Below are 26,202 nucleotides of genomic sequence, written 5' to 3'. Positions count from 1 at the left end.
ATTGCTAAATAAATGTTATGATAGCTGCTTTAACATTAAGTTATGATTGAATTGCCTCTTGTTACAGTTATAAAATAGTTTGATAAGTAGGAAATGTTCATGGGCCAATGACATGGATAGTTTTGAATGAAGTATGATGTAAAGGTCAATATGGCAAATGATCTCCGGCCATCTATTATAGGAGCCAATCATTGATTGCTATAGACTGATGTTTCTCCAGGAGAGGGGCTCGGACCAGGCGTGTACTTTTACAAACAGTTTCTGCAGTTGTTATTAATCCTCTGGGATCAGCAAATACACTGAAATCTCAGCAAAGTCTTGCTTCACAGAAATTAGAAGTATATCTACATAAAGCTTGAAATCTCAACTACACTTGAAAACAAATGTTTATAAAAAATCTGTATAAAACGAACGCAATGTAAAGTCAGTCCCATCAAACACGCATCATATGACAGCTCCAAAGGCTACAAACTTGTAAACAAGGAGTTGTTGTCATTTTGAGATGAGATGTGCCATCAAGACCAAGTTGTGAATTACTTCAGGATACTAGTGCAATCAGACGAGGCATTATTCAGCGTGTTACACTGCCATAAATGAGGTTAGTGTCAAGATCTAATTTCTTTCAAGTGCGCATTAGATTGGGCAACCTGGAAAAATGCAGATTTTGTTTGATTCGAATGCTTAGATATGAAACTTAAGAGACAGTTAATGTTTAACTTTATTGGCAAACAATTTTCGAGAATTTGATGTTTCCCCATTCAGACAGAAAGCCTAAGAGGCGTTTCAAAGATGGCCGCCAAAGATGAAGTGACTTGCTTTATAGGACTTTGGTCAAACTCATTTTGACTCAATTTTTTTTTACTTTGTTACTACACAGAGTTTTGTGGTAAACAATTATCATGTACAAAATTATCCTTTGTAATCCTTAATCTGAATTAAAGATCCCATCAAAGTTTTTTAGATGTTAGTATTAGTCTGTTAGTTTTAATATAAGCTAGTGTGCTCCAAAACGGTGACAAAATTCACGTTTTGAAAATATAAAACTTATATAAACATCCAAGGCTTACAGTTTGTCACTTCTGAATAATGCATCAATGATTATTTTCACTTCACCTCACACCTTAGTTTCTTATCAAATTTTGACCAATCAAATGTTCACTAGTATCTGACAGGCCACGCCCCATTTAAGACACTTCCATTTGCTTTTCATTTGAGCTCAACCTCTCTCACTTGCAGAGCTGTAATAAAAACAAAACGCTATTGGTTGCTTTTTTTTTTTTTTTTTTAAAGAGGAGGAGCCACTCTATGTCCCACCCTCTCTTCATTATTTTCAGTTGAAAATATGTTAAACATGGAATTTAAAAACATTTCAAAGCACTTCACAGGACCTTTGAGCATAACATACTTAACTGCACCCCTCCAGCCATCAACTTTCATCTGCTCTATTGCATCCAATCATTTCAGTGGAAAAAACAAAACACCCACTGTTATTCTCTTTCAATATTCCATTTCTCTCTGAAATGTCACAATACAGAAACAAAACTGCTCTCAACTTCTGGTTCTTACTGACTTTAATATGCGTACATTTCCACAAACTGTGTATGTTCAAATTTTTACTTTTTTTTTTTCAAATAAGATATTGTAATCTCTTTTTATTACTATATAATTAAAAAAAAACTGTGAATGACTGTGAGATTTGTGTTAACTAAAGTCATACTGGCAACTAAGACGTCTGGAGATATCCACTGCCCGTCACTGAACTTACAGTAAAGCTAACTCTATTAGCACACAGACTCTTATTACTGCAGATGAGGGCTCAGATACGGACACTTTGACCGTTTTATTTAGTTCTTCTGTCTCATCCATTATCTGCGCAGTCTTCTCTTCTTACCCTTCTTCTTTCTTTCTCTCCTTGTGTTTCTCTCACATCCACATACAATCAAACACCAACACAGGGAAAACATGCAAACTCCACACAGAAATGCCAACTGACTCAGCCGGGGCTCGAACCAGCGACCTTCTTGCTGTGAGGTGATCTTGCTACCCGCTGCACCACCATGACTCCCTAAAGAAATAAATATATATATTTAAATAGGTCTTATAAAAATAGGTATTTTTTTCAACATCAAACTGAGTTTTTAGAAGTGACATTTAGACCTTTTCTTTATACTAATGTGTAACAACAATAGTTAATACAAACATCCTGTCACGATCACCAGCGATCCAGGCTTGCAGATCGCTGGTAAACACGTACCTTTACCTGGACTACAGTTCTGTCACTACGAACTACATTTGAACTACACACAGCTGGCAGCTGATCAAAGACTACGACTATATACACTGCTCACATTCACACACACTTTGCGGAGTCTTGTTTTTGCCCAGTGAACATTACAAAGATTTTCCTGTTGGTCTTGCGATGTTTTGATCCTTGTCTGTTTTCCGTTTTGACTCTAAGACACCTAGCCTGACCATTTGCCTGTATTTTGATTATGCTTTTTGGATTATCTTTATGCTTCTGTTTGCCTCTGTTTTTGACCATTGACTGCACGACTTCTCTTTAAATAAACTGCATGTGGATTCTCATCTCCGTTGTCAGCGTCTGTATGTTACACATCCAAATGTGCAATTAAACTATTGTATTGTTCACATAATGAAAGACAAATAACAGCAATTATGTGAATTATCCTTCACATAATAATCAACAATATTCGCCAAAATATGGATTCAGGCAAACTAACAGTGCTGGTATTGCCTGATCTCCGAGCTGCATTTGACACTCAATCACAGCATACTTTTGCAAAGACTGGAACACTGGGTTGGGCTTTCTGGTACAGTCCTCAAATGGTTCAGATCTTACCTTAACGGAAGAGGCTACTGGGTTAGTATAGGTAACCATAGGTCGAGGTGGACACCCATGACATGTGGAGTCCCACAAGGTTCAATTCTGGCACCTCTCCTGTTCAACCTTTATATGCTCCCACTGAACCAAAGAAAGAAAGAAAAAAATCTACCAAAACTATGATGATGCTCAGATCTATTTAGCCTTACTACCTATAGACTTCAGCCCCATTGACACCCTCTGCCAATGCATTGATTAAATTAACAATTGGATGTGCCAAAACTGAAGGAATTGGATCTGGGAACAGAGATGAGGTTCTCAAGGTGATTGCGAACCTTGGCTCTAAGGGTCAAACAACAAAAAATAAAGTCAAGAATCTATTGTTTGATTCTGGATTCAGATATGAGCTTCAGTAGTCATGTCAAAGCCTAAACTAAATCTGCATACTATCATCTCAAAAACATTGCAAGAATTAAATGCTTTGTTTCTCCCAACACTCCTCACTGGCATTCCCAAAAAAACAGTCAGACAGTTGCAGCTCATCCAGAGCGCTGCAGCCTGGATTCTAACCAGAACCAGAAGCACATCACACCTTCAGGTCTTTACACTGGCTTGAAGTTACATTTAGAATAGATTTTAAAGTATAAATACTTGTCTATAAATCACTAAATGGCATATACATTACAGATATGCTCACATATATGAATATAAACCCAACAGCTCATTCAGATCATTAGAATCAAGTAAATTAGAAATTCCATGAGTTCAGTCAAAGCAGCGTGAATCCACTTTCAGGTACCCCCTGCTGCTGGAATCAGCTTCCAGAAATGATCAGGTGTGCTCCAACATTAGGCACATTCAAATCAAGACTGAAAACACATTTGTTTAGCTGTGCCTTTACTGAATGAACAGCTGTCAGATCGCACTATTATGCCTTTCTTTTCTTTTTCATTCTTTTAGAACCTGTTTTAACACATTTTAATCAGTTTTATCAATTTTTTTTATCATTTTATTTCTTAAAATCAGTTTTACTTTATTTTCTTTTATTGCTGTTTATGTAATAATAATTAATTAATTGAACATGTTTTTTTACTAGTAATACAAGTAGTAATATATAAAAAATATTTATATAAATATTAATACATTTACAAATACATATAATTCCTGTTATGTGTGTGTGTGAAGTTGTCAATTAATCTCACTCAAAATCTGTAAGTAAATGATTTTATTGTTTGTTTGCAAGCTAAACATATTTTAGAACTATGTAATGCACAAGTCATGGTCATTTCACATTTCTCTTCAAATTAGCTGACCTCAACCATATTCATCTTCTCTCCTCTGTTTGATCCCCTCACCCTTCTCCATTCTACATGCACCTCACACTTCTCCTTAGCTCTCCTCCATCTCTTTCTGCTTTCTCCATCATCTTCTTTCTCCTCTGACTCAATTACTCAGCCACATTGGGAACAGGAGAGAAAGAGAGAAATAGCAGAATGACAAACACCAAATCCATTTTTTTCTCTTAATCTTCACACAAACAGTGGCTGATCTCCAGGGGCTGCGGGCTGGATTTTTTCTCATTTATCCTTGTTTTATTTGTTTATGATCTCTTCATCACAGCCTCCATTCACAACAAAGAAAACAAAGCACAAGCTGCGGTCTCCGAGTTCATTTTAATCTGTCACAATTCAGTGCTGCTAACACACAGCAGGTCAGTCTTCAGCATATGTTAATACATTCAAACCCACTGGAAATGTAAGGAGACATTTAGACAACATAGAAAAAATAGAGGTATAACTAGAGACTAGATACAGATATTAATTTATTGTGTTAATGCTAAGAAACTAAATGAAATGCATCTTATTGCAGTTTTTAATTTAATTTTAAAAACTATTATAAAAAAACAGCAAGACAAATCTAAAAAATGTCACTGTTGTAGACAAACTATTAGAGAACAGCCTAACCTGTTTTAATTGAAAGTTTTTATGCAGCAAGACAGACCAAAATGATCATAAAGGCATATCCAGCATAAGTTAGCATCAATAAACACGAGTAAACAGCAAGTTGCATTATAGACCTTACTGAAAAACCATACAGGCTTTACATGTGCAATCACATGTTAAAATAACCTGATTTATATAGAGTTCAGTCTGCTTTGTCATTTCATTTGATTATTTTCTTCTTCTTCTTCTTCTTCTTCTTCTTATTATTATTATTATTATTATTATTATTATTATTATTATTATTATTATTATTATTATTATTTTACCCATATAAAAATACCAACAGAGGCTCGCTGGAATATGTGCCCAGAACTACATTTTTGAGAACTGAGAAATATGTGCCCAGGGATACATAATGGCTCATTTTGTGTGTAAAACAAATTTTATTGTCATGATCATCAGCGATGATCGCTGGAAAACATGCACTATCACCCAGAATACAATTCTGCCACTGAAATGAACTAAAAATCCCATTATTTCCTGCACTCACACACCTAGTCCAGATCCCCCTTGATTGCAAACACACAGCTAAAGCTTGTGAGGACTGATTACCACACTGTAAAAAGTATGACCTAGATCTAACTTATAAAAAGTGAGGCAAGTGGCTGCATCGGACGTTTTAGATTGAATCAACTTCCAGCCTTTTTTAAGTATATTAAACACTAAAACATTGCTTAAAACAAATGTAACAAAATTAAGTTGAGCCAACTAATATTTCTAAAATTACTCAAATCAGATAAACTTACTTTTTTTGTTAAACCTAACTTATTTATACATTGCTATATGTTGCTTGAACTTATTTTAATTAGGTATTAAGAACTTTATTATCTAAATAAAATTAACCATGCATATGTCATTTAAAATGAATTCAATTGACTTCTGGCTGTAACCTCAGAAAATAAATCTTCATTTCTATATTCTACGCACAATATACAGTGAATAAGTAAAAACAGATAAACAGACTTTAAGGTCAATAACAATTAAACAAGAATGGGAAGATGGATTAAAGACTATAGCATTTATTCAATGTCAACCAGTGTCCCTTTTAAAAGTGATTACAAAACAGGCCATTAATGTGGCTGCAAATACACAATACATAAATAAAAACATTAATAATGCCAGATCCTATTGAGAAATCATCTAAGATAACTCAGTAAGGAGATCTGCATACTTTGATGAAGATTTAGGATGCATAAGGTCCAGTCCCACAAAGAGTCTCTGATACATGTCAAATAATGTATACAGTTTTGATGGAAGTCGAGGACATCAGTAAGTCCAAACAGGAGCCATCATGCATTTGACAGGTTTGGTAAACCTCTGACAGTCCTATGATTATCCAAACTGTGTTGGGCTGATGGCAAATTTTTCCCGTGGGCAGCCGCATGCACCTCTGATTCCACACATCTCTATTGTTGGAGAGAAAAAAGAAACAGGAGTTCAAGTGGTTGATACTAAATAATATTAAATAGCTGAATACTAAATAGCAAATATCTTACATAAACTACAAGTCAAGTTACAAAAGTGCAGTGAGAATGATACATGGATGAAACACCTTAGTTTATCAGTTAAAATGTACCTTAGTTAAACTTCTGTATTAAAAAAAAAGGTTATATAGGTTATTGTGTACTTACATTATTCCAGGTGTTTTTAAGAATCAAATTCTAAAGAAAACTGATTTTATTCAGTGTAACAGTGTATGGTATTTTGGTTGCCTGTCAATCAAGGAATTATTTAAATTTAGGTATTACATTTTCAGTTTATTTTTGCAACTTATAAAGCATAAAAATATGTATGTAACTTACATATTAAACAGTTTGAAAATGGCGAATATAAAAATCTATGATTTAACTGTCATCTTCATTTTGCACCAAACTTTGTCTAAGTCATAATACAAAATTAAATAAATACATTGCCATTTTACATATTACATTAAAGTTTACATTACATTTTTGCTGAAGCTACTTTTAATTGACCTTTTCTCCAAATTTAATGTTACTGGCAACTGACAGTTCAGTGAATCAGTGTTTTCAGTTAGCTTTAGTGAAAGACTGACAGATAATAAGAAACTGCATTAGGATATTTTTTACTGTTTGTTCATTGAACACATACAAAAAATCTTCAGATATCAAATGTAATTCTATGGAGCCCACTATTGTTTGCAATTTTACCCATGTTTTACTTACCTGCAAATAATTATAGCTGTAATTATACCTAATGTTTTTCTTAACAAAATAAACTAAATCACTTTGGTATCTAAAGACCAAGAAAATGCATTTTAGAATGAGGTGCGTACATTTTAAATGGTTCTGTAAACATAAATATAATTTAAGTTCAAATAAATTATAAATCTGTAATTTATTCACATTGCAGTATTAACAAAAAACTTATGGACTAAATCTCTAAAACACAAACCTTAAGCTACTTAATGTTACGCTAAACACAAACTACTTAACCGTTCCATACGTTTCTGCATTTAATATGATCCTTAATGTGCCGATTATAACTTCGGTTAGCTAGCCAAGTTAGCGCTAGCAAACTGCACCTACCCCCCGACCACCCACCAGAGACCTTGTTAATCCGTTCTGTAACGTTAGTTATACCTACTAAGTGTTTTAAAACTACTTTAACATTTTTTTTCTCAGGACTATCACTTTTAATCGTTAGCATGAACTAGCGTTGGTTAGCGTTAGCCAACTTAGCTTTTCATGTGAGAGCAGTCTGTTACCTGACGTTACAGTACAATTTACAAGCTAAAACCTCACCTGCCTAGTGAAGTCGGCAGTTTAGCATGACTTTACAATTATCATTTGGCTACTTTTGCAACTTACCGTGTTAATCAGATCCGCTGCTGCGAGCAGTAAATGTCGCCCCTTGTAGTTGCTGCGTGTGTCTGGAAAGTGGCGGGCAGTGAAAATGGGGTCACGCAGAATTATTAAAATCACGTTTGATGAACAGACCTGCAGACATCGACAGCTGCTCTAATAAATTGTCTGTGTCAACTCACTTTTATAACATTTATTCTACACAATAACCACATACAAAAATCTACTCAAATACATTGCATTAGTTTTATTTAAAATATACTGTTATATAAAAACGGATCTACTTTAAGTAAAGAATAAGCAAATTGATATTTTTTGGTATAAAACAAATATAATTAACTAGATTGCAATTATTTAAAGTATATAAAACCAACTTTGTGAGTGTAGCACTTTTTACAGTGCAAGAGCATACACACACATTTTTGCTGAGTCTAGTGATCTCTAAGTGAGCAGTACCAAAGCGTTTTCCTTGTCTTGCCGTGTTTTTGTCCTTTGCTTTGTTTATGGTTTACATTGTTTTGCTGTCTGTCCTGACCATTCGCCTGTACCCTGACTACATTTTTAGATTTTATGATACTGAGGCTTTATGAACACTGAAATAGTTGAAGCAAATGTGTTGAAGCTTCGAAACATTTCAAAACCCGTCTTTACAGTGACACCTAGCGGTCATGTTTATGTTTTGCTCTGGAACAGCTTCTGACATCTGACATCCGAATGAACACTTAGTGAATAAATGTGTCTTGTTTTGGTCGTAAAAAAGTAACATTATTAAAATACATCAAATCAAAATTTCAGAGTCTTTTTACAAGTCTGGATTTGAACTTGGGCCATTTGCAGCACAGTTACTCTGTGCACAAGCATGGTCCACTAGGTTAAATGAGAGAACCCTGTCAGTCCAACACAGATTTGCCAGGTCTTGAAACGTTTATGAAATGGCCGATGCTTTGAATCATTTTAGTCACGTGACCTGGGTGTTTCGGATCATGCTTTAGGGCAGTGTTTCGAAACTTGCGCTTCGGCATCTTGACATTGTGTCAAAACATCGGTTTCATGTCAGCCATCCATACTTGTATGACCTTGTTTTGACCTTTGCCTGCCTGACGATTTTTAATAAACTGCACTTGGATTCTCAACTCTGTTGCCAGAAGTTACAGTTATGGGGCGGTATGTTGACTGCATTCATCCGTATCTCTGTATGGATGCTTGGTAGTTTTCCCATATACACTGTCAGATTTGGGAGGCAGAGCAAAGCGCACCAGTATTTGAGTCCGGCAAAGGACGGTTCCACAAACCAGGTAAATAAAACAAACAAAAAAAGCAGTGTGATATCATGATAAAATCATGGGTCCATGATGGCTTTTCTCTTTTATTTTGCTTTTGAAAACACTATTGGTTAGGTTTAGGGAAGGTGTTGGGTGGGTCAGTGAATATCAGACTTACATATTATGCACAACTAGACAACCAGATTCTCTCATGGATGAGAGCGAGAAGGACTTTGAGATCGGCAGAGACTTTCAAAGTGGCTTTTATTGGATTTACAAGAAATGCTACATTTTAGAAAATGTGCCCCAGTAGCGTATTTGAGATTGTCAAAAAAAAATGTACATAGTGGTCTCTGGTGGATTTATGAAAGCAAAAACTGCAAGCAGACGTAGCCATCTTTGAGAGATTATCAATATGTATTAAAACAGTGGTCTCACACTCAATTCCTGGTGGGCCACAGCTCTGCAGATTTTAGCTCCAACCACATCCAAATCCCCCCTGCGTTATAGTCTTTAGTAGCCTTGAACACCTTGAAGTACAATCAGCTGTGTTTGATTAGGGCTGGAGCAAAACTGTGTAGAGCTTCCCTCCAGGAATTGCGTTTGAGACCCATGTACTAAAATGTATGAATGAGATTGCACAAATTCACATGAATTAACCACTAAATCAAAAAGTTATGAATTGCCATTAGTTCATTGACGTTCAACACATGAACGGACATGCGACACTCTTGTGGTGTTTCTGTAGAAAAATGTTTTCATAGAAAAATCCAGCATGATGTGTTAAAATAAACAGAAACATGCACTATATCTATATAGTTTGTCTGTTTACAACAATCCAGTTCCTTGTGGGTCTATACACAACTAGTTTCTAGTAACTGTATTCCAGTTCAGAGGCTACATTCTTCAAAGTCAGAAGACAAAGTGCAGGAAGGCTGAACCGAGCACTGTGAAATGTGGGATACAGAGGATAGACTCATCTCATAGCAACTGTGACAGCTGACATTGATGGGCAGCAGTAACGTATGCGCTGGACATTTTTGAAAAAGAGATTGAAACTGAAATGAAAAGAACAGTTTACCCAACATTGAACATTTACTCACAATTTACTATAGTTGAACACACATGAAGACATTTTAAAGAAAGCTGAAACCATTGACATTGATAGTAGGAAAAACAAATACTATGATGGCGATGGTTACAGGTTTTCAGCTACAGTGTGTTCAACAGATGAAAAAAAAACTCAAACAGGTTTAAAACAAGCAAAAGGCGAATAAATAATGACATAATTTTCAGTTGAGTGAACTATCCCTTTAAACTGAAAACAAGAGTCTAAATATGTTCACCATGATCTATTTAAGTACATATTAGAAGTATAAACTATGAAATCTATTAAATATCATCTTAGTAAGATATAAGTACAGTTTTTACATGTTTGTATTTTTAACATTTGATTCATTGAGTATCCAAGTAAACTGAAATAAAGTAAACCAATACTTACATTTAAAAGTTTAATCTAAGAAATTGGAAATAATAATTTAAAATAATTTAATCTAACAATTAAGAAATAAATGTCATGGATTTATTAAATATTAAGATCGTCTGGAACTCTGCAAAGGATGCATCAGCTGTTTCCATCATTTCTCAGATAATGAAGGCCATGTTTGAATGAGCTTTCGAACTGAGACAGCCTTCGTTGCATGGAGACGCAATTGGTCTTCGAATGCGGCCTTCAAAAGATGCAGCTTCTAATTTGGAATGCAGCTATTGAGCCTGAACACTGTCATCAGCTGGTTCAGGTGTGCTCAATAATGGTTGGAGCTAAAATTTGAAATTTATTTTTATAGTTTATCAATGTATAGGCCAGGGTGCCCAAACCTTTTTTTACAAAGGGCCAAAAACCAAACCTGATTGAGGCTCTTGAGCCGAATGCAAATATAGGTGGGGTAATTTTCCATGGGTAATTTCCTAATTTATGTAATAATGTTTTAAAATGACAAAAAAAAATGTTGCTTTATATTAACTAATACAGTATTTTTGACATTTTATAATGACCTTATTACAGTAAAAACAAAACAATTTAATTTATGACAAAATTACACCAGTTTGTGCCTTAATTTGCTTGCCGATGTTTTCTGCATAATCTATCCATCAAGTGACAGTATTTACATTTTAAAATATTAGATTAATTTACAAAATTTATTTGAAACATATTGGGCCCTATCATACACCCGGCGCAATGTGGCTCAAGGCGCAACGCAATTGTTGATTGCTAGTTTCAGCTTGGCGCAAGAATCGTTTTGACGTTTTGCGCCAAACTGTTTAAATAGCAAATGCATTTGCACTCACATGGGCGCCCATAGGCGTTCTGATCTAAAAAAGGAGGTATGATGTTATCATTATTAGCAGTATTATTTATTATATGCATCTTTATATTATAACAAGCTTAGATTTGCCCACCTGTCAGGTTTTAGATGGGGCATAGCATGTGTATTTGGATATAATTCAGTTTTTTGAACACACTTCATTATTATTGTTCATTTTTTCGTTTGCTGGCAATTAGAACTGAATTTAGAAATAGTTTTGAAACAAATCTTTGCGCTTAACAAACGAAATTAATTATTTATAGGCTAATGGATGTCTGTGCATACAACATGTTTCTCTATCTACGAGAGTGAAAGCGAAAGTAAAAAATGAGGAGGTTCATCTCTCATTCTCGCGCTGTAGATGCTCTGTTTAACTGTTTTCTCTGGAGGGAAGTGTTCAGTTTTTCCACTTACAAAGTCGCCATGTAAATAGCAAACGCGCTATGGCATGACGCAACTGACTCTTAAAGGGAATGGGAGATGAGACTTTGATTGGTTTATTGTCAAAACACACCTATAACTCATTAAGAAAATAAGCTCAACCCTTTTAGACCATGCGTCGCTGCGCAAAGCAGATTTTTCTGTCCTTAAAATAGCAAAAGTGGATTCCGACATGCCCTTAATGCTTTTGCGCCCTGCGCGTTGCGCATGGATCGTCAACATAGAGCCATTAGTTTCAGTTTTCTTTTTTGTAGCAAACAAAAAAATGTAACCTCAAATTAGGAATGACGATCTCTGTGTTAAAAGTATTTGCCTCAATCATCTCCATTATACTCACCCTCCTCTCAGATGGGATGGTGGGCCAAACAAAGGTTACAATCGGCCAACTTTGGCCCGCGGGCCCTACTTTAGGCATCTCTGGTAAAGACTGTCAGCAAAAATATTTTTGAGAAAAAATTGTATTGAGATGGGTTTTTAAAAGTATGAATAAAACAAAAACACCCCTACAAGTTCTGCACCATTAGTCGCAAGGGTGCATATTTAGATAGTGAGCAGATTCACCTCCATTTTTCTTCTGTCCATTTTGAAAGCCTCATTAAATATGTAGGTAAGCCTAAGCATCCCATTGAGAAAAGCTGAATACATATGGAAACACAAATTTAATTTAAATGACTTGAAACAGTCTAAGTTCTAATTTTATTTGATTAAAAATACTCTGAATTCACTCTCGTCTGAATAACTAAACAATTAAAACATCTGCAGCATTGCAGTCTAACAAATTTTCATAGAAAAATGCAAAACCCAGCAAGACACACAAAATTAGCTTAAGACATTTATCTAGCACATGGGTCTCAAACTCAATTCCTGGAGGGCCTGCACAGTTTTGCTCCAACCTTAATCAAACACAGCTGATCTTTTAGTGTGTAGTAGTCTTGAACACCTTGATTAATTGAATCAGTTGTGTTTGATTAGGGTTGGAGCAAAACTGTGCAGAGCTGCGGCCCTTCAGGAATCCAGTTTGAGACCTATAATCTAGCATGTCATGCAAGGAAAATACAGTTACAAAACAGATGCAAGATGCTCATCCTGTATAAATGCCCTTGAAATGATCCGACAAAACCCATGCACGTACATGCAATATGTCCACTCTCCATAGGAAGATCATGCATTGAAACACAGGAAATGTAGAGAGAGATGAAGCACAAGAGAAATGAAGAGAAAGATGAAGAGCGGTCACACCTTCCACACAAAGAAAGCAAATGCCCGTGCCCTCCCAGCATGACAGCATTATGTGTGGCAGCTGACCTGGTGACAGTGATGCCAGTAATAATGAAGATGATGGTCATGGTGATGAAGAAAGCAGAAATCTTTCTCCTACCTGTAAAAACTGGCAGGTTCGTCCCTGCTGGCAGGTCTGTGCTTTGACTAGGGCTTTATCGATATTGACCGTTGCCTTCTGGTACACCTCTCGGGCCCTGCTCACCGTTAGCGTGCTGGACCAGGAGCTCTTCTTGACGAGCGGTCCAGCCTGGTCCACTGCTGTGGCGCCTCCGAAAGTCAGAGCACCCACTGTAGGGTTGGAGCAAGTCGAGCAACTTCCGACATCATTGTTGCTGCGCGAGGTCTTCAGGGATGAGCGTCCCCCTCCTAGTGTGTTGTAACTTTGTCCCAGAAAGTAGTGGGACTGGGATTTGTCCGGATGGCGGCCCATGGTCATGACTCCAGAAGGTTGATGCTGGTGATAAAGGCAGATCTCTCTGTCTAGAGTGTCATCCGAGCTCCAGTAACCCGACCCCGGTGTCCGTGCGCGAGGTTTGGGTTCAGAGCGGCTGCGTTCCTTGTTCTTCCCCCGTTTGTTGCTTGACGACTTATGTAGAGTTCCTATGGTTGTGGTGGAAACGTTTGGGTGGGATGCAGCAGTAGCCATTGCGTCGGCTGGGATGGTGGGGTCATTTCCGTTGAGACTGCGCTGGCCGGGACCTTCCAGGGAATGAGACTTGGTGAACAGTTTTTGGACGGAGTGTACAAGATGGCGAATGCGCCCAGGACTGTCACTGCGCTGGTGCTCCAATGCAGCTGTTCGTTTGTATTGCAATGTGTGATACCCGTCCTTCCTCATTGGTTGTTGCTGCTCGAACTTTTCCAGCAGTGATGTGGAGATGGCAGTGGAATTACATGGGCCGCACCCACTCCCTGCTACACCTCCTGGTCCCACATAGGGCACTATGGCACGTTCGTCCTTAAGCTCATGATGTGAGCCATGATGTCTGCGTGGAAATGTGCTGCTAGCCAGATCGGACTGGCACCCATAGAAGCCATGGTCGCTCGGGGGGTTGGGATTGAGGACATAAGGTCGTCGGTCGTGGCAGAGGGTCAAAGAATCGTAGGACTGATCACAGTGTGTGAGTGTGTGATGGTGGCTGCGGCTGGAGGACAAGCCTTTCATCGTCATCTTGATACACTCACCCTTTCACAGCCTCATCCACACACACTGAGCCTACTGCAGAAAGACAGATGGACAAGGAGACGAGGGGACCAGAAAGCAAAGTAGGGGACAAACAGATTATGTGAAATAACAAAAACAAAACAAAAACAAGAGGAACGAAAGGACAGAGACACAAAAACAGAAAGGGAGAGAAAGAAACAGTGTTACTTAAAGATTGTCCTGTGACGTTTTAGCATTTTACTTGAAGGGGTGTTTATATGACTTTTATAACCATGACAAACATGACAACTGTTCATTCTCTCAGTTATGTAATTTTAAATGCAAAATTACAAAGCTTAAGATGTCTATCATGACAACTTAATATTACGAAGACAACATAACTTGTCATAAACATGAATGTCATAAAGCCGTTATAATTGTGTCCTGAATATTTTTCTAATCACTTTTTTAGTGGAACAAACTGCATTTATCTTTAAAACTTCTCAGTAAAAGTGTAAATACTCTGTCAAACTATTTTGTAACAGTGTCCTAATTATTTAAATGACGTTTTAATGATTTTATGAATTTAGATGAGGTTGAGGAAATTGGTAACAGTTTACAATAATGTTAATGTATTTATTAACATGAAAAAAAAACAACAATAGGCAATAAGTTTATTCCAGTATGTGTTCATTTTAGTTAACGTTAATGAAAATGCAGTTGCTTACTGTTAGTTCATGTTAAGTGACGGTGAACTAATGTTAATAATCATGCGTTTGGATGTTAATAATGCATTAGTAAATGTTGAACTATGATTAAAAATACTGTACAAATTTTGTTTATAATTAGTTCATATTAGTAAATGCATTAACTAACATTAACTAATGGAACCTTTTTGTAAAATGAGACCAAAAAAATTATTATTATTATTGATGCTGTTCTAAAATTCAGGACCCAATTATAATGCCCTCATGCCAATCGTGTTTATGACAGATTCATGACTAGTTATGTTGTCTTAATAATGCCTAGCCATAACAAAGATGTCTCAAACAATGTCATCTTTGCTTCTAAAATCATTCAACCGATTTAATGACACTTAATTACAGTTGTCATAAGCATGTTATTTTCACAATATGTGTCATGTCATGATTATAAAGGTCTTATTAACAGCACCTTCAAGTAAAATGTTAGCCATTACGCTCACATTTTAAAACTTAGTGTAAACTATCTGAATCATTCAGGATGTGATCTTACAATGCAGATCATACATCTGACTCATACTACATTAGGGAAGTGGAAAGCTATATTTAGTTGGCTGGCTGCCTGAACGAACAGAGAATTAATCTGTCTCAACTGGACGTCCTGTAAGTACACTAGTGTTGGAATCATCAAACCATGATCACGAAAATTTACATAAGACATGTTCTAGTTTTCAAAAACAGCATAAGAAAGCACACTGGACTGAAATAGAACATTGGAGCCACTGGACACATTTGGACTATTCTTACAACATACTGTCTTTTGATGTGACACTCAAAAAACAATGCGATCCTAGACAAAATGGTAAATTGCATCCGTCTTGAGTGTACGTTTACACAGTATCATTGTAGTTAAAATGGAAACTTTGTTGCAACATAGGCTCATTTTAAATATGTAGTCTTTATATACACACACACATTTCTGGATATCGCGAATGATGTTGCTAGAAGTACGTATGGTGGCATTTTGTCTGTAAAACGAACGCTATGAAGTGGTATGACGCCATTCCTTTTCGCGCTTTCCAGCTGACCACTTACAGTTGAAGTCAGAATTATTAGCCCCTTTGATTTTTTTCTTTTTTTAAATATTTCACAAATAATGTTTAACAGAGCAAGGAAATTTTCACAGTATGTCTGATAATATTTTTTCTTCTGAAGAAAGTCTTATTTGTTTTATTTCAGCTAGAATAAAAGCAATTTAAATTTTTTTAAAAACCATTTTAGGGTCAAAATTATTAGCCCCTTTAAGCTATATATTTTTTTATCTACAGAACAAACCACTGTTATACAGTAACTTGCCTAATTACACTAACTTGCCTAGTTAGCCCAATTAACCTAGTTAAGCCTTTAAATGTCACTTTAAGCTGTATAGAAGTGTCTTGAAAAAAAATCTAGTCAAATAGTTATTAGAAATAAGTTATTAAAACTGTTATGATTAGAAATGTGTTGAAAAAATCTTCTCTCCGTTAAACAGAAATTGGGGAAAAAAATAAACAGGGGGCTATTAATTCTGACTTCAACTTTATGTCTGTATGAATGGCTTTCTCGCTGCTACCAGTTTGTCCAGTAGCTTGCCATGTACATTGGTGGACTTGTGACAAAAAAGGAGTTGACCATGACGACAAGGTTCAAGTCCGGCAAAGAATGGTTCCAGAAAGAGGGTAAGATTTAAAAGCCAAAAAATTGAATAAACAAGTAAATAACAGAGTGTGAATGTGATAAAAATCTGAAAACGTGGTAAAAATCAGGCGAGGGCTTTTCTTTTTTGTGGATTGCTTTCTAAAACTGTCGGTTGGGTTTAGGGAAGTGGGTGGAGCGCTGGTCAATCTGTGTTTTTGTAAACACCATCGGTTGAGTTTAGGGTAGGAGGAGGGTGGGTCAGTCGATTGGTCAGTCAGTCAGTCAGTCGACAGTGGCCTCTAGTGGATTTACGCAAGAACAGCCGACACGAAATGGCACTCACTAGAGAAATTTGAGGTCTCAAAAAGCATACACAGCTGCCTCTGGTGGACTCGCAAAAACAATATCTGCAGAAAAACGTAGCTCCTGGGATGTATTTGAAGCTCTCCAGAAAGGTATGTAGCGGTATGTTTCAGAATGAGCCTGCATTTTTTTATTTGTGTTGTGTTTTCTGGCCCTCAAAACATATTTGTCAGGCAAGATAATAAAATAACACTTTTACTTAACAAGGAACGACAAAATTCAACTTTTACATTCCTGAATAAAATTTTGATTTCAAATAATTGCTGTTCTTTTGACATTTTTATTGATATAAGAATTGTACTAATTATCGCTTTATTATGAGATGAAAAGATGATGCAAATACAAATACAATTCACCCATACGCTATAAAACAGCGGGTAAGCTATTGAAGAATCTAACTAAGTATCTGAGAATCCCTGTAGCAAACTTATGTGTGTGTTGTTTCAAGAAAACAACCATTCATTTGTGTTGTGTTTTATTTTCCTTTGTTTTTATTCGTTTATTCTTCATTTAATTTTTTTATTTATTCATACCATCATTAGTCATTTATATAATTTTCATGGTATCATTTTACTAATCATTAGTTAATGATTTAATTATTATAGATTATTATGTCATTTTATTATGTTTTTATATTTAATTATTTTTATTTTCCTAGAATTATTGCTTCATTAATATTTTCATTTTTCCATATTGTTATAATCTAATGACTGTGGATTCAAGCGACACCTGTTTTCATGAGTAAGAGATAAGAGGATGTCTCCATTTCCAAGGTCTGTATTGTCTCTGGACAATGTTGTAAAGCAGTAATTTTCTATTGCTGTTGCTTGTGGTATAATAACATTTGTTGGATTTATCCTGGTCAGACAAAGTCTGAGCATTGACTCATATGCAACTAAGATTATTCAATAAACTTTGCTCTTTCTTTATCATCATTACTTCGTCTCCTGCTTCTGCTCCTCTCTGGTTTTCTTAGTCAACTTCTATATTGATAGGAGACTTTTAATTCAGTTGAATACTGGTTAACAGGTTTGGGTATTGGAAATTGGACATTAGACATTTTCCGACAAGATCTGACAAGATCTGGCATCTGGGGCTGGATCTTATTTATCTAGCATGGAGATGGTGATCTAACACTATGTTTATATATAATAACTTATAGTTGATTGTGACTTTACTTAATTTGACTGTAATGCAATAATGTGCACATTTTGTAAAGCTGATTTAAAGCAATAATTACTGTAAAAAGCGCTATACAAAGAAACTTGAATTAAATTGAATAATAATAATCAATAAAGCTACAAATGACCATTCTGAAATGTTTCTCAAAGTATCATATGATACTGAAGACCGCTAAAAAGCTGACTACTGCTTTATATATATATATATATATATATATATATATATATATATATATATATATATATATATATAGTTTTGCTACAATTACCATCAAATAAAAATGAAGGGTGTAGTGAGTATCCACAGATGACTGTTCTTACATAAAAAAAACGTAATGCCATAATTGCCATTGACAATTGCCTCTCTCCATTGAAATCAAAAAGTATGAACACCTCTTTGAAACATATCAGTAAATGCAGCGGTGACATTAGCATACCAATATTAGCATGAGAAAAAAAAAAAAAAAAAAACTAACTTGTGTGCCTGCCTCACCAAATCTGGAGAAAGGCAGAGATGAGAGGAGCTGGAGATAAAGCCAAAAACAGATTAAGACTGAAAGAAAAGGATTGACACATTTGGCTGTTTATTCGGCTATATCCTGTTTACTGTGTCAAAATGAGAAATCAGTTGTTCATGCTTGAAGTCATTTGTGAGGCTGCGAATTCATTAAGAGCATTTACCAAAAGATCAATGACTGCACTCAGATCAATGACATCCAGAGAGATGGACGCTTATACAGCGCATGAGCATTCAGCAGATGCTGTGACTACAATCACAGTGAAAGAGTGTTTAGCTTCATGTTAAATTATGTTTTATGCATATGTTATAATTGATTTTATTAAACAATTGTATGTTGATGTGACTACAATTTTGACTGCATTTGGCTCTAAAAAATAAATCTAAATATAAATCTAAATATAATATAATATAATATAATATAATATAATATAATATAATATAATATAATATAATCCGTGAGCTACACACACACCACATTAAGGAACTGCAACTCCCAGCATGCACGTCGCACACACCGGTTCCTGTTTTCCTCTGATTGCAAAGACACACAGCTAAAGAAATTCATATACAGATTCAAGGACTCTATATACAGCACACACACTCACACACACACACCTATGCTGAGTCTTTGGAGGAAGTTATAACCTATTTGCCTTGCCTTGCCTTAACCCTGCCTTGTTTAAACTTACTTGTCTGTTTGTTTACGTTGCTTGCTGTCTGAACTGCCCATTTACCTGTTAATGCCTACGCTACGGATTTCACTGCATGTGTCCATTTGCCCCTGTTCTGACCATTCTTTGTATGACAACTCTCTTCAATAAACCTGCAATTGGATCCTCAACTCCGTTGTCCAGCGTCCTTATATAATATAATATAATATAATATAATATAATATAATATAATATAATATAATATAATATAATATAATATAATATAATATAATATAATATAATATAATATAATATAATATTTGTTTAAATAAAAACAATCTTGGTGATCATAAGAGACATTAAAATATCATAATGACCCTCAATGTTTAAATGGTACTGTATCTAATGCTTTATGTCCAACTAGTGCTTTAGATTTCAGATATTCGATTATTTTTATGTGCATAAAGCATGCTAAATTACACAAACAATTTTTGAAACAGGAACAATAAACACTTTTACAGAGACTATTAAGCCATCGTCTAATGAATTCACACACACTCGCTTCCTTTATTCAAACTGTATGGTGATTCTTTCCTGTTACTGTCCAGATATGGAATTATAACTGGCACAGACTAAATTTCTTGCCTTATTACTGCATTCATTCTCTGTATCTGTAAGAACTGCAATATTAAACTCAAGATGTAGGAAACAGAATAATCTTTTTACCCTATTACTGTCTCTTTCTTTGGTTGAAATCTACCATTCCACCCATACAAAACTAGCACACGCATTCAGATTCGCTAATTCCCAAGCCGCTTTGTTTTGTTTTGTTTAGAGGAAATATGTAAATCCATGTGTAAGTTCAGCCAATTTATGGAAGAGCTGAAACAAATGTAAAGTGTATGATTTTTTTTATGAGACTGGTAATGAATAAACCATGGCGTCAGTGGTTCTGATGAAATCTTCATAGCTGATGTCATGGCATGGTTATTTTAATGCCAGCAAGTGTGTTCAAATGTTGTAGTCTGGGCTGAAAAATAGCTTGATGTGTGTGTCATTCCCCAGAGGAAATAGATTCTTTGCTTTCTCTTTTTTTGTAGTGAGGAAGATATAACTCTGGAAATAAAATGTCTCTCTTGACTGCTTTTTTATGTACTTCTTAGATGATGTAGGTCACACAAACTTAAAAAAAGAAAAAAAAATGGGATTGTTTCATGACAATAATGTGCTAAAACAGAAAAGTTTTTCCTATATGTTTTTGAAATGTATCACCTAACCACACTTCTGATAACTAAATCAAGAACGCAAATAAAACAAAATATACGATTTGTGTGTAAATTGTTCGTAAAGCTCCACATCCAAAGTGTTTGTGTTTTTTAAATGTTAAAGTGATAAAATGTCTTTTTTTTTGTGCGGAAAATAAGATATTTTGAAAAAAGCTAAAAACCTGTAACCCCTGACTTTCGTAGCCGGAAAAGCAAATACTATGAAAGTTAATCCAGTGCAAGCAGGTTTGTAACAAAAAAGGGAGTGTAAATGACAGAATTTTAATTTGAGTGAATTACACCTTTAATTTGGTTTAAAAGAATCTAGACCTGCTCCGTATCACATGTAAATGCTGTGTAAACCTTATGTAACTTTTTGGCAAACTGATTACTGTAACTATTACAGTAAATTTTACTGCTTGAAATGTTTCATCATCAAGGTGTATCATCACCTTAACACAAACTCACATCATTGAGCATGTTTACAGTAAACAGTAATACGGTAAAATTTACAAGTACACTGTAAATTTACAGATACAATTGTTCTGTAAAACTGCAGCCAAGTTGGAATTGTTCATTTACAGTGAATTTACAGTAAATTTTGCCAATAATATTATAATAATTGGCAGTAATACTGTACAATTTACAAGTACACTTTAAATGTACGGGTACAACTGTCCTGTAAAACTGCAGCACAGTTGAAATTGTTAATTTACAGTAAATTTACAGTAAAGTTAGCCAATACTATAAAAATTTGCAGTAATACTGTAAAATTTACACATACACTGTAAATGTACAGTTACAATTGTTCTGTAAAACTACAGCATAGTTGAAATTGTTAATTTATAGAGAATTTACAGTAAAATTTTGCCAATAATACTGTAAAAATTGGCAGTAATACTGTAATATTAACAAGTACATTAAGTTTACAGTTACAATTGTTCTGTAAAACTACAGCTCAGTTGAAATTGTTAATTTACAGTGAATTTCCAGTATTTTGTAATTTACAATTTTGCCAATAATACTGTAAACTAGCAGTAATACTGTAAAATTTACAAGCGCACTGTAAATTAATAATTACAATTGTGCTGCAAACCTACAGTAACTCCGCCAGTAGACTTACAGTGTAGTTATACACCTAATAGTTTTTACAGTAGTTTAACCGCTGCCATTCATGTTGATTTACTGTAAATAATAATTATGTTGGCCTAAATCTTTAAAACAATACAATTCTTAAATTTAACTCTTTGTCCTTCTTTTGCTAAAAAAGCACTTACTGCATTTGACTACAAGTTAGATTTCCACACCAGGCTAAATCTGATTCATTCTCTTGCACTTTGTGGTAAATCTTGAGTTTTCATAGTTTTTTATGGATATTGTGTTTTAGGAATAAAGTCATTGTTGCTGTTTATTTATTTATTATATTCAAAAAGCAACATCCACAAGTTACAACCTCCAAAAGATTTAGCATGATGTTTTTTTTTAATGCGATGAATTTCTGATCCTTTGCAGAATAATGTTATTCGTAAAGACACTTAATGTAATTACTTTTAATGTTCTAAAATATTTGGTAAACAAATTTAAATGAAGGCAACAGTGCACTGCATATACACAGTAACTGTAAAACATTCTGTATTGTGGTATTAAAGGCCAGAGAATGCCTGTACCGTATAAACACCCACACACAGACCCTAATCACCAAAAGCTGACAAAAGACTCTAACCCTAAGTATATAAGTGCCAGATTTGAACAGGAATGTGTCTCCATTATCTACATAAGTATCTATTGACCAAAGCACATCTTATTGCCAGCGCAAACAGGTCATCATTCATGTTTATATTGCCGATTCCCTCAGTCTCATCCCTGTTAGCCATCCTTGCCTTTCTCATGGTAAGCTTCATAAGCTAGCATGATATCCGAGGCTGAAAATGAGGCAATGGCAAAAATAGACTGAATAAATGATAAAGGCGTTCAAATGACAAGAAATATTACAGATTGTGCCATCAAATAAATTAAAACTAAAGTAATGAGCATGGTTTCAAACTGCAAGGGGTAGAAAGTACAGATATTTGTGTAAAAAAATTTAATAGGTAGAAGTAAAAATTTGAAAGAACGATAATATAATAACATTATATTTTTTATAGAATAAATTAATAACATATAATAACATTTGGTCTGCGTTATTTGCAGTGTGTTTCTTTATTTGCATATGTTGTGAAGATTTGCGCATGTTGTCCAAATTAAGGAAGATGTGTTGTCAGTTTGTTTCTGTGTCCATGTGATTGTGTTTACTTTTCTTGCAGCACGTGTAAGCTCTCTCAACCACCATAGATTTTAACAAGTCAACTGAAAGATTTTTGATTGTTCACAAATTGTTTTTGAAATGTAGTGAAGTAAAAGCTTCTTAAAATAACATGTAAAGTAGTACTTAAAAAAATTACCAAGTACAGCAATGAAGTAAAAATACCTAATAATTGTTATATACACATACAGGCCACCGTATTAGGTACATCTGTCCAACTGCTCATTAACGCAAATTTCTAATCAGCCAATCACATGGCAGCAACTCAATGCATTTAGGCATGTAGACATGGTCAAGACGATCTGCTGCAGTTCAAACCGAGAATCAGAATGGGGAAGAAAGGTGATTTAAGTGACTTTGAACATGCCAGACGGCCTGGTCTGAGTATTTCAGAAACTGCTAATTTACTGGGATTTTCATGCACAACCATCTCTAGGGTTTACAGAGAATGGTCAGAAAAACACAAAATATCTAGTGAGCCGCAGTTCTGTGGGCACAAATGCCTTGAGGCTACGGTTTGCACAGGTTCACCAAAATTAGACAATAGAAGATTGAAAAAATGTTCCCTGGTTTGATGAGTCTCGATTTCTGCTGCAATATTTGGATAGTAGGGTCAGAATTTTGGGATCAACACCATGAAAGCATGGATCCATCCTGCCATTGTATCAACAGTTCAGGCTGCTGGTGGTGGTGTAATGGGGATATTTTCTTGGCTCACTTTGGGCCCTTTTGAGCATCGTGTCAAAGCCACAGCCCACCCGAGTATTGTTGCTGACCATGTCCATCTCTTTTTGACTACAGTGTACCCATCTTCTGATGGCTACTTCCAGCAAGATAACATGCCATGTCATAAAGCATGAATCATCTCAGATGGGTTTCTTGAACATGACAGAGAGTTTACTGTACTCAAATGGCCTCCACAGTCACTAGATCTCAATCCAATAGAGCACCTTTGGGATGTGGTGGAACAAATCATGGATGTGCAGCCGACAAATCTGCAGCAACTGAGTGATGCTATCTGGTCAATATGGACCATTTGATGATCCCTGAGGAATATTTCCAGTACCTTGTTGAATCTATGCCACAAAAGATTAAGGCAGTTCTGAAGGCAAAAGGGGGTCCAACCCGGTATGAGTAAGATGTACCTAATAAAGTGGCTGGTGAGTGTATGTACTATATATAACTGACAGAGTCTGTCAAACAAAAAAGTTAAGAAATCCTTCGATAAATGTATTCTAAAAGTAATTTATACTATGGACAACATCTCGTGTGAACTAAATTATTATGATTTTTTTTTTCAAAAATTAAAACTAAAATTAAAGAATTAATTAAAAATAGAGGTCTACTAATAAACAATCCACTGAAGACAAACATGGTGCAATCTGTCTTAAGCAATTAGATGTGCACAGACTTAGATGACATTTATTGAATAAAGACCATGTTTATTTGTGTCCCGCTGAAACAAAACAAAACAGCATCTGTGTGTGTGTGTGTGTGTGTGTGTGTGTGTGTGTGTGTGTGTGTGTGTGTGTGTGTGTGTGTGTGTGTGTGTGCGTGTGTGTGTGTGCGTGTGTGTGTGTGTGTGTGTGTGTGTGTGTGTGACTGATATATCCTCATAATGACATATATGAGTTGTGTAAGGCTGAGCTCATTCATTGCCCCCTGAAGCCTTTCAGATGTATCCTAGTGGAACTTGCTCTAAATTAGACTGAGTGAAAATCCATAAATAAAGATGCTCATCTTGTACTTTCTACCGCAGCCTTACTCTCACTAGAGCTCCACAATTCTTCCTGCCCACGTTCTCATCCTCTAGTCTAGATTACACGCATATTCACTCTCTTATAATTACATTCAGCGTCCATTTGTCAATTTATTAGTGGTGTTTGTTAAAATGAGGACACATTTAGGTAAAGGAATCTGAACAAACCATTAACATGAAATATTCACCTCGCCCTCCATCGTTTTGTGCTGACATTAACAATGTCTTATATTAAATTACTTTAAAAAAAAAGTGTTCAATTACTTTTCCAAGAATTGAAGTATGATATTCAATTGCTGCATGAAAAAAATACACTGAATGGACCTGAGCCATATGTAAGACCAGAAAGAGATTTGGAGAAAGGCTCTGTTTTAATTGGGCCAGCCTAAAACACCTTAGCGACTACCAGAACAACCTAGCCACCTTAAGACATCGCTCTAGTATGTTTTCAACTTTGAGCACTTTAGGTTTTAGGAGCTACTAAAAACTCATTAGAAACCATTGTAGTGATCAGCGGTAAAGTCAGGAACTTGTGGAAATGAACTTGTGGAAATTGATTTCCAATATGAACAAATGCAGCACTTAACACTTACTGTAACCCTGGCCCTTTTGTTAAGCTTATCAGTAAACATGGCAATGAAGAGGGTGACCATCTGTCCTTTGTTCTCCTGAAGGACAAAGGTGTTAAGAGTCCAGAACTTGCAAAACGGCTTCTTGATTTAATATACATCGTCTCAGACACATGGATTTCAATACTTCCATCTCACAAAAGGGACACAAAATAGAATATTTCACTTCAAACACCTTTAGATTTAAATAATCATGTATCTATTCAATATGCACTGTTTGAAATACTCCACTGTATGAAATTTTGCTTATTAATGTTTACATGTATATATAAATGCTTGGGTAAATATCAACAATACATAGAGATGTTTAGACTTTATGTATTTAAAACAATGCCTTGGGTAAACTAGAAGTGGTTTGTAAAGTGAATTATGCATGGGAAAATATTTAAGACTCTTAAATATAATAACAGTTTAACTGTGTACTATGACTTTGCAAATGCCGGTCACACTATGAATGACACCTTCCAGTGACCAACTCACAGGATCATCCAATCACAGTGCTGGATTTGAAAGATGTCATCTTTTCAATCCCGCCTTCCAGAAAAAAAAAAGATAAAACATTCTCTCAAAGAAGTAGAAGAAGTGGTGGTAATAAAAGAAGTGTGTGGTAGTCATACACAAAGGTAGTGGTGTGGTTTTCAATGCAAGCATTACACCACTGAATGTCTGCTAGATGAAACCAAAGGATTTTCTACACGTTCCAGGCTATCCAAATTGCTCAAAGACTTCAGGACTTGCGTGTTCCAGCAAGGATTTTCAAGGTAATCAGATTCACAGTGCTTTTCCAAGGTGTCTGAAACTATCGCTTCAGGACTACCACCTCCAGAAATCTGCATGTCCTAGACTTCCAGGAACTCCACCTTTAAGGATAAAGATATCGGCATGTCCCCGATATCAAAAACACCCCCTACAGAAATCTCCAGTTCTGTGTGTTCCAGAATCTCTAGATTTCTTCTTCTCAAAGCTCAAGGACCTATGCCTGCTTGTTCCATGC

At 35.5% G+C, this 26,202-nt stretch overlaps 1 protein-coding gene across 1 annotated transcript in view; it reads right to left on the bottom strand.

The window, feature by feature from the left end:
• The window catches only part of dlgap1b (discs, large (Drosophila) homolog-associated protein 1b), a 115,728-nt gene extending 101,540 nt beyond the window's left edge, over window positions 1-14,188 (bottom strand). Inside the window, exon 1 of the mRNA XM_056450951.1 lies at window positions 13,115-14,188. Coding sequence (XP_056306926.1) covers window positions 13,115-14,188 — 1,074 coding nt within the window. The remainder of the gene's footprint in view (window positions 1-13,114) is intronic.
• Between the last annotated feature and the right edge of the window lie 12,014 nt (window positions 14,189-26,202).

The sequence above is a fragment of the Danio aesculapii genome, chromosome 24, assembly GCF_903798145.1.
Source record: "Danio aesculapii chromosome 24, fDanAes4.1, whole genome shotgun sequence".
Classification (NCBI taxonomy): domain Eukaryota; kingdom Metazoa; phylum Chordata; class Actinopteri; order Cypriniformes; family Danionidae; genus Danio; species Danio aesculapii.
Note: the sequence above shows the minus strand (reverse complement) of the source record. Positions and strands in the feature narration are given on the sequence as shown.